The sequence below is a fragment of the Bison bison genome, unplaced genomic scaffold (assembly GCF_000754665.1).
Source record: "Bison bison bison isolate TAMUID 2011002044 unplaced genomic scaffold, Bison_UMD1.0 scf7180017864349, whole genome shotgun sequence".
In the NCBI taxonomy this organism is placed as follows: Eukaryota; Metazoa; Chordata; class Mammalia; order Artiodactyla; family Bovidae; genus Bison; species Bison bison.
In genome coordinates this window covers 1,700,362-1,709,368 of record NW_011494921.1, presented here as the reverse complement: position 1 = coordinate 1,709,368, position 9,007 = coordinate 1,700,362, and the positions used below count along the sequence as shown (strand labels likewise).

At 38.9% G+C, this 9,007-nt stretch overlaps 1 protein-coding gene across 4 annotated transcripts in view; it reads right to left on the bottom strand.

Annotated features, from left to right (window-relative positions):
- Positions 1-9,007, bottom strand: part of PIGN (phosphatidylinositol glycan anchor biosynthesis, class N) — a 106,540-nt gene that overhangs the window by 48,184 nt on the left and 49,349 nt on the right. For all 4 annotated transcript variants that reach the window (XM_010854749.1, XM_010854750.1, XM_010854751.1 and 1 more), the window contains 5 exons: positions 8,165-8,264; positions 7,968-8,060; positions 6,273-6,364; positions 4,869-4,977; positions 2,373-2,481 (listed from right to left, as the gene is read on the bottom strand). In XM_010854749.1, the coding sequence (XP_010853051.1) occupies positions 2,373-2,481; positions 4,869-4,977; positions 6,273-6,364; positions 7,968-8,060; positions 8,165-8,264 (503 nt within the window). The remainder of the gene's footprint in view (positions 1-2,372; positions 2,482-4,868; positions 4,978-6,272; positions 6,365-7,967; positions 8,061-8,164; positions 8,265-9,007) is intronic.

Here is a 9,007-nt window from a genome sequence, read left to right as displayed (position 1 = left end):
AGGAGTACGTCAAGGCTGTATATCGTCACCCTGCTTATTTAGCTTCTATGCAGAGTACATCATGAGAAATGCTGGGCTGGAAGAAGTACAAGCTGGAATCAAGATTGCCAGGAGAAATATCAATAACCTCAGATATGCAGATGACACCACCCTTATGGCAGAAAGTGAAGAGGAACTAAAATGCCTCTTGATGAAGGTGAAAGAAGAGAGTGAAAAAGTTGGCTTAAAACTCAACATTCAGAAAACGAAGATCATGGCATCTGGTCCCATCACTTCATGGCAAATAGATGGGGAAACAGTGGAAACAGTGTCAGACTTTATTTTTGGGGGCTCCAAAATCACTGCAGATGGTGACTGCAGCTATGAAATTAAAAGACGTTTACTCCTTGGAAGGAAAGTTATGACCAACCTAGATAGCATATTCAAAAGCAGAGACATTACTCTGCCAACAAAGGTTCGTCTAGTCAAGGCTATAGAGAAGGCAATGGCAACCCACTCCAGTACTCTTGTCTGGAAAATCCCATGGACGGAGCAGCCTGGTAGGCTGCAGTCCATGGGGTCGCTAAGAGTCAGACACGACTGAGCGACTTCACTTTCACTTTTCACTTTCATGCATTGGAGAAGGAAATGGCAACCCACTCCAGTGTTCTTGCCTAGAGAATCCCAGGGACAGAGGAGCCTGGTGGGCTGCCGTCTATGGGGTCGCACAGAGTCGGACATGACTGAAGTGACTTAGCAGCAGCAGCAGCAGTCAAGGCTATGGTTTTTCCAGTGGTCATGTACGGATGTGAGAGCTGGACTGTGAAGAAGGCTGAGTGCCGAAGAACTGATGCTTCTGAACTGTGGTGTTGGAGAAGACTCTTGGGAGTCCCTTGGACTGCAAGGAGATCCAACCAGTCCATTCTGAAGGAGATCAGCCCTGGGATTTCTTTGGAAGGAATGATGCTAAAGCTGAAACTCCAGTACTTTGGCCACCTCGTGCAAAGAGTTGACTCACTGGAAAAGACTCTGATGCTGGGAGGGATTGGGGGCAGGAGGAGAAGTGGACGACAGAGGATGAGATGGCTGGATGGCATCACTGACTCGATGGACATGAGTCTGAGTGAACTCCAGGAGATGGTGATGGATAGGGAGGCCTGGCGTGCTGCAATTCATGGGGTCACAAAGAGTCGGACACGACTGAGCGACTGAAATGAACTGACCTGAACTGAGAATGAAGACAGATCCCTTGGGAGGGCATCCTGGATGAAAGGCTTATGACTGTTTAACCATGAGGCAAGTCTGTTAACCCATTTAGGCGATCTCTTATTACTCTCAGGGAACAGAAGAGCACCAGAACATAGTACCATCTGAACACGTTTTTTTAAAAAATCCAAGAGTAGTCTGTCTATTGTCATGTAGAATAAATTTAAATAGTAACTCCAGCAATCAAGATAATTTAAAAGGAACAGCCTACATAAAGCCCATAATGAAATAAAGCTTATACAGTGAAAACAGAGTTACATTTACAAGAGACGCTTCTTGTCCAGCTCCACTTACACAATGACCACAGTGTCTGGAAAAGGTGCAAATCAAAACTTGGAGAGACACATGTCAGTTTCCTGCTGTATTTTTATACATCTGCTTGGATTTTAAGAGTAATCCAAGGTAAAACACTCCTATCCCTTAATGCTCCTTGTAAGGCAAAGATCCGCCCAACGATCTTTTTTATTAAAATGATGAACAAAAAGCATTTTTAAACAAATAAAGGTTAACTGCACATCACATCATTCATAGGCATGACAAACTGTCGTCTTCTCCTTTTTTAATGAAAAATCTGGACTTCCCGTCTGCCCCTGCCTTCCAGCTGGAAGGAAGAGGCTGCCTTTAAATGGCGTGTTTGCTCCACATGCACATTCTCCAGAGAACGACAAAGGAGAGCGCTCTGAAACACACAACTGGCTTTATAGATGTGTGAGGTGTTGGGAGGTGACTAAGCAATGTTATTTTCAGCAAGGGAAATACAGATGAAATTTAACTGCTTCCTAGTCCCTGTGTAAGAACTGAGAATTTATGAACTGACATGAAACTTCAGCATAGGAATCTCTTCACAAAACCTTCTTCCCCCCTGGAATCACTTTTTATCAGGTGTGAATAAATATGCAGCCTTATTATCAAGTCATAAATATTCTCTCAGGAATTCTTATTAACACATAAATGCTCACAAGAGTTCTAATTTTCTTTATCAAATTCTAGCAAGAGACAGAAATAAAAGGTACTCGTTATTTTCTCACAACAAATTTGTTTCAGTAACAATAATACAGATGTAAATGGATGATTTTAAGATGTACCCTGATGGAAAGTCACCTCATTCGATTTGATTGACCTCTTACCTAATATTGTCCAGCTAACAATCTGATTAAGAAGAGGCAGTCCTTGTTTCTTGAGTAGACTGTGATGGGTGCCATACACAACACACATGGAAAACACGACGCTCAGCATCTGAAAACAAACCCAGAAGACGTGAGAAGAGAGGAGGTGGTGAGCGGCCAGGTATATACTGGAAAGATACTTAGAAAACCGCTTCAACCGCTGGAATCTGGCCAAAATGCTATTGAAATTGGACCAGCTCACCTTCCTGTGGCCAAGACCAAGAGTCGGAATTCCTGGACTAAGCAAAGGGCCGTCCTTTATAAGCACGAATGAGGCACTCTACACTTTCAACATACGTTACCACACTGTGTCTGCTTGGGAATATGTTCTCAATCTTGAAGGTTTCTTAAATCACGGGCATGCAGAGGGTGGACTGCACACAGCCTGGTGTGTCTGCCTGAATGTCTTCCCCCTCTGGCCTCACTCACGGCAGGTCTGTTTACACATTCAGTACACATCTGTGGCCTGAGGGGTCACTGGTGCTGAGAATGCAAGGAGTGTAGAATTCTTTAGGGAGTACACATAAACTGGCAGAGCTGGAAAACTATGGCTTGTAGGCTGGTGCTTGCTTTTAGAAATGCTGCTTTATTGAAATCTTGTTTTCTTTACTGTTGTAGTCACTGCCATTCGTTTACCTATTGTCGATAGCTCCCTTTGCCCTGCAATGGTAGAGCTGAAAACTGACAAGACTCCATATGGCCCACAAGCCTAAAATACGTACAGTCTGGCTCTTCAGAAAAATGTGTGCTGACCCCTGAATTAGTGGATTAACAGCCAGTTTAAGAAATGAGCTAAACTATGGTTGTGAACCAAGTAAACTCTCTTAAAGTTCAGATTAGCAACCTGATCACCAAATCCTAAAGACACATTTAATTTACTCATGTTTTCAGTGAATTAAGGAGAAATGCTGTCAATAAATCTATGACACAATCCTAGGATCCTTTCAATTGTAAGACACATTCTCATTTCAGATACATTAAAATATGAAAAAGCACAAATCTTCAAATCAAACATATATATATATATGGTACACAACAGAGGAGTGAATGCAAATTAATAAGGTTAATATAAGAGGCAATTTTTTTTCAATCAGATTTACCTTATATTTAGGAGCATTTCTAACAAAGTCCATAAGAATTTTAACATGGTATTTTTTGTTCCTAAGAGTGAGATGCAGAAACACTCACCTTTGTCAAAATATTCACTATTACAGGTGAATTTTGTCAAAGCTACTATGGTTTAGTGTAAAGCCAATCCGTGTACCAAATACAATGAAAAGATATGTTTCAATGGCTTGATAGGATCTTTAATGAAAATATTTCTCTTTTTCATATGTTCTGTGTTGTTCTCCAGAATGAGTTAACATCTTTCATGTGTTGCATATTTTAATTTTTGAGTGTTCTTAGAACAACTATTATCCCAGCTTTACTCTGAGTAAATTTTTTGAGAAGAGTCCGATATGTTTTCTTTTTAATCAATGTTCTAGATGTGGCTTATTTTTTATTGTTTAAAAGGAAAAAAAAAAGTGACTTCTACTCTTATCTACAGTAAAGCTATTATTTTACAGAATATGACATCATATAACCTCTTACCACCCTATTGAATATTGTCTCTACTGATTAAAAAACAAGCAGACTGAAGCTCTATTACTGAAAATCACACATCTACGTACAAAGAGTAGCTGGGAATTAACTCAATTTGGAAACATCAAGTTCAAAGTTCTTTTCACCACTCCAAAGCCACCAACCAAGGTGAAGTTTATTTTCTCCTAGCATGTCATCTGAAGTCTTAAAGTGGCTAATCTTCATATAAACATACTCAGCAGCTGCTTTCACTTCAAAGAACTTATTCTTTCCTGACCCTAAAGAGGACAACACAGAATCTCAGAACAGAAGAAGCCCTTTTCAGTTCAACCTCTTGGTCAATACCTCTTCAGTTTAGTTCAGTTCAGTTGCTCAGTTGTGTCTGACTCTTTGTGACCCCATGGACCGCAGCACGCCAGGCCTCCCTGTCCATCACCAACTCCCAGAGTTTACCTAAACCCATGTCTATTGAGTCGGTGATGCCATCCAACCATCTCATCCTCTGACATCCCTTTCTCCTCCAGCCCTCAATCTTTCCCAGCATCAGGGTCTTTTCCAATGAGTCAGCTCTTCGCATCAGGTGGCCAAAGTAGACTTATACCTCCTTAATCTCTGCTCTCCAGGCATTTAGGGGCGAGGGGGCAGGGGGCAGCTCCTGTTGACCTTTTTGCTACTTTAGAGAATGTATTTACTTTATTCCTTCTAGAGAATGTATTTCCTTTTAATATCTTAAACAGAAAACTCTCTTCTCTGCTCTTTTTATTGAGTAGTAAAAACATGATGGCATCTTAAGAACGAGATAATTAAATACAACCATAAGGTGCATTTTATCATGTCATATATATAACATACTATTGAAAATCTGTAACCCACCTGTAATAGATGTAACACCAGCTCTTCATTTATAAAACTATCTTTTCTTTTTATGACAGATGTTACAACAAACAGGGAGAGTAGAAGAACCAGCAAGCCTGCACCCACTCTGTTTTAAAACACAATTCACAATAGAATAGGTCAGTGGCAAACTTATATGGAGACTATTTATAAACTTCTTTTCCTCTCAGCCTGAGTCCTGCTCATCTGTATCAACAGTGCTTGAACAGGACGGACAGGGAGAGACTGATGAAAGGAGCGGAAGGGTCTTTACAGAGACAAGAGAATCAGAGCAATGGGAAGTAACAAATAAATCAAAATGTTTGAATTCATCTTTGCACATGCTGTTTACAGTTTAAAACAACTGCAAAATGTTTTCACTTAGTAATCGTAAGGTATGGCTAAGAGAGAATAGTCCTAGAATTCAATACTGTTTTTTGAGCTCTGCAGATAAATTGATTTCACAGAATAATTTCTAATCTAAGTCCATAATTATTATTCTCACAGAAATGAGAATAAATGTATTAATTTTTAGATAACACATACTTTAAAATTAACATATACTTTAAAAATATTGTTGTGGTTTCTTTCAGTTAAAAAGAATACCCTCATCTATTAAAGATTGAGTTAGACTGCTAAAAAATTTCCTTACACAGAGTTCAAAAGAAAGTAATGAAGATGATTACATAATTAGAAAACAAGAGAGTAAAAGGTTAATGAAATAATGATCATTTAGCTTCCCAAGCACATACACACACAGCCAATAGATTATATGATAATAATTTAAAACTAAAAACACAGGTAACCAGTAATTTTACAGATTCGTTTGGGACACATTGAGGGGAAATAAACCTAAGAGCAGCAAGGAGAATTCAAGTAAGGTATAAAGAATTTTCTAACCGCATACATGATTAAACATGAGAAAGCTGTCAAGGTGCACAGAGATGCCCCCCTCCCCAGTGGAGATCTTTATGTTCAAAGTAGAAGAGAATTTCATCTTTCTAAGGCATTAAAAATGTGGACTTGCTCAAAGGCAAAGACAGATTGTATCAGTCATCAGCAGCTTTTTAGACCTGTTAATTTCAGCAACTGAACATGTTTTTCATGTGAAATCATGTACTGGTTCCCCCAACATACAAGAGCTTCTAGACATTTTTTAAATTGTTGGAAATTTAAGTTACCACTGGCACAATTTCATTTTTTATGAAGGCCCAGAAGCATCTTCAGGGAGTTTCAATGCCTCTCAGAGCCGGGCCAAAATGATGACTCATGGTTTAGTATTAATATTTTAACTTCCAGGTTGTTCACATGATTTTAAACTCATGGCCAAGATGTGGTTCATATAGTGTTGATTGAGAAAAACAATTGTATTCAAAAGAAAGTAAGTTAAAATAGTGTCCATACACTAGAAAGATATCTGGCTTTCGTCCTACAACAGGCATAAGTGGGAACACGGCCAGTAGCAAACAGAAGAAAATCCAACTCAGCGAGATGCTCTAAAATAAAGAAAAAAGTTATCTTTAGACATTATGGTACAAACAACTGTCTTCGTTGTTTCACAGACTACATGGTTGTGAAACTAAGAAGAAAATTCAAAGCCTTACGTTCGTTTAGTCTAAAAGTAACATAGCTACTACCTGTGAAGGATCTGTTAAGTTGGAGGCTCTCTATTAAGTATGATTTAGGTATTATCTCCTTTAATTCTCACAATAACCTCAAGAGGTAGGCTATATTATTCACAGTATTTCAGATTAGGATACTGAGCTCAGAGACGTCAAAGTGTGTAGCACCAGATCTATGACTAGTAAATGAAAGAGCCAGGATTTAAACCAGGATTTAAACTCTTTCAAAGCAAGCACTTCATTCAATTCTTTGTGCATGCTCAGTTGTGTCTGACTCTTTGGGACCCCATACTTTAGCCCACTAGGCTCCTCTGTCCACGGGATTATGCCAACAAAGAATACTGGAGTGGGTTGCCCTTTCCTCCTCCAGGGGATCTTCCTGACCCAGGGATCAAACTCACATCTCCTGTGGCCCCTGCACTGGCAGGCAGGTTTGTTACCACTGAGCCAACCGGGAAGCCTCATTCAATTTATAGTCTACCGTACGCTGATGACATCTTCGAGAAAGCTGGCCTACTATGAAATGATTGCATCCAGGAGGGATAAAAGTAAAAACATTTCTGTAGTTAGATTAAGGCCAAAAAATTATCAATAATTCCACTAACTGGAACATCTTGTAGGTTCTCATAGAAGAGAAAGAAGAAATGTCTATCTTCGTGCTACTTCCACCAAAAAGCATCAAAGTGGAAACATGAGAATATTTTTTGTAGCACATTGTAATTGCCTATATAGTTAAAGGCAGAAAATCAGGGGTAATTACAATAATGATTCAGTAAAAAAAAAAAAGTTGTGAAATATGAAGTATAGGATGATTCCTTTCTTCCTCTTTAAGAATGAATGTGTAGGAAAAAAATCCAGAAGAGTTAACAACATGCAATGTCTGGGTGACGGGACTGTGGGTGGTTTTTTCCTAAATCTTTGCTTATTTGTGTATTCTCATTTGTCTTCAGGGATACATGTAATGCATAAAAAATAAGCTCTGCAAAACATACACAAAACAAACAACAACAACAAAAAACCCCGAAAATCAGGAGTAATTCTATTTTAAAATCATCTATCATGAACAAATTCTTCTCCAGAGAAAGCATGATGGGGCCCTGGACCAGGGGACGTGACCCCTTCGGATCTGAGCCCAGAACACGGCCCCTCCTGCCCGCGCTCTGCTCTGGGCAGCTCCTCGGTGGCATTTAGACATTTGAGGCTAAAGGAACCTAGGAAGCCTTTCAGAGAAGGATGTATCAACTGCACTTCTTGAGTATTTCAATCACCAGAAGATGAGTTCACTTTGCTATGAAAATCTACACGAATCACTGACACCTTTAAGTCAACCTCAGTCCTCCTGTCAAAAGGATCAGGATCTTTATGTAAGGACACATTCTACGCTTCTCTTAAAAAATGAGCAATTCCCAGAGTTAAAACACATATCCAGAAACGTCGCTACGAATCTGCCCAGGGTTGAAGTGAGTAGTACTTATACCTTTGCTCGAGTCCACAGCGCAGTGATAAACGGCCAAGCGGCGAGGGCAACGAGTCCAGCTGTGAGCATGTAGCGGTAGAAGAAACTGAGCACCTGAGAATGTAATTCAAAGAAGACAGGGAAAAGGAGGTCACTGCCAACGAGATATGCACGTGCATGAAAGAGACCTGAAAACGTGTAAGTGGTAAATTACTTACTAATACTTCAACTCCCAGGATAAAGAGCAAGAGGTATCCAAGGAAGCGTCGTGGAGGGAAGGTCGACAGTAAGGTGACAAAGCCTTGAATAACTGGGATTCTGTGTAACAGGATTATTTAATAAAAAATTATTTATAACCTATGTTGAGTATAAAAAATTAGTTCTCGTATAGCAAAACATTAAAATTTTGTGTGTAGAAATCAGGAAATTTTCGATTCATAGATCTTTCAAAAACTAAGATAATTTCTAACAGATTTGTTTCAATGCTTTAACTTACCTACATCTTTTTTGAAAAAAACATTAAAATCTTGTGTGTAGAAATCAGGAAATTTTCGATTCATAGATCTTTCAAAAACTAAGATAATTTCTAACAGATTTGTTTCAATGCTTTAACTTACCTACATCTTTTTTGAAAAAAACATTAAAATCTTGTGTGTAGAAATCAGGAAATTTTCGATTCATAGATCTTTCAAAAACTAAGATAATTTCTAACAGATTTGTTTCAATGCTTTAACTTACCTACATCTTTTTTGAAATCTGTAAGTATATTAGGAAAAATGTATCTTCTGAATTAAGTTGATAATGATCATAATAATTTGCTTGGTTTTTTATAAACATTAATGACAATAAATGAGTCTTACTTGATCTGAGTTTAAAAATTTTTTTGTTCAGTCGCTAAGTTGTGTCCAACTTTCTGCGACCCCATGGACTGTAGCCTGCCAGGCTCCCCTGTCCATGTGATTTCCCAGGCAAGAATACTGCAGTGGGTTGCCATTTCCTTCTCTAGAGTTTAAACACAGGCACATGCAATTACAGATACAACATCAGAAATAAAATAAATG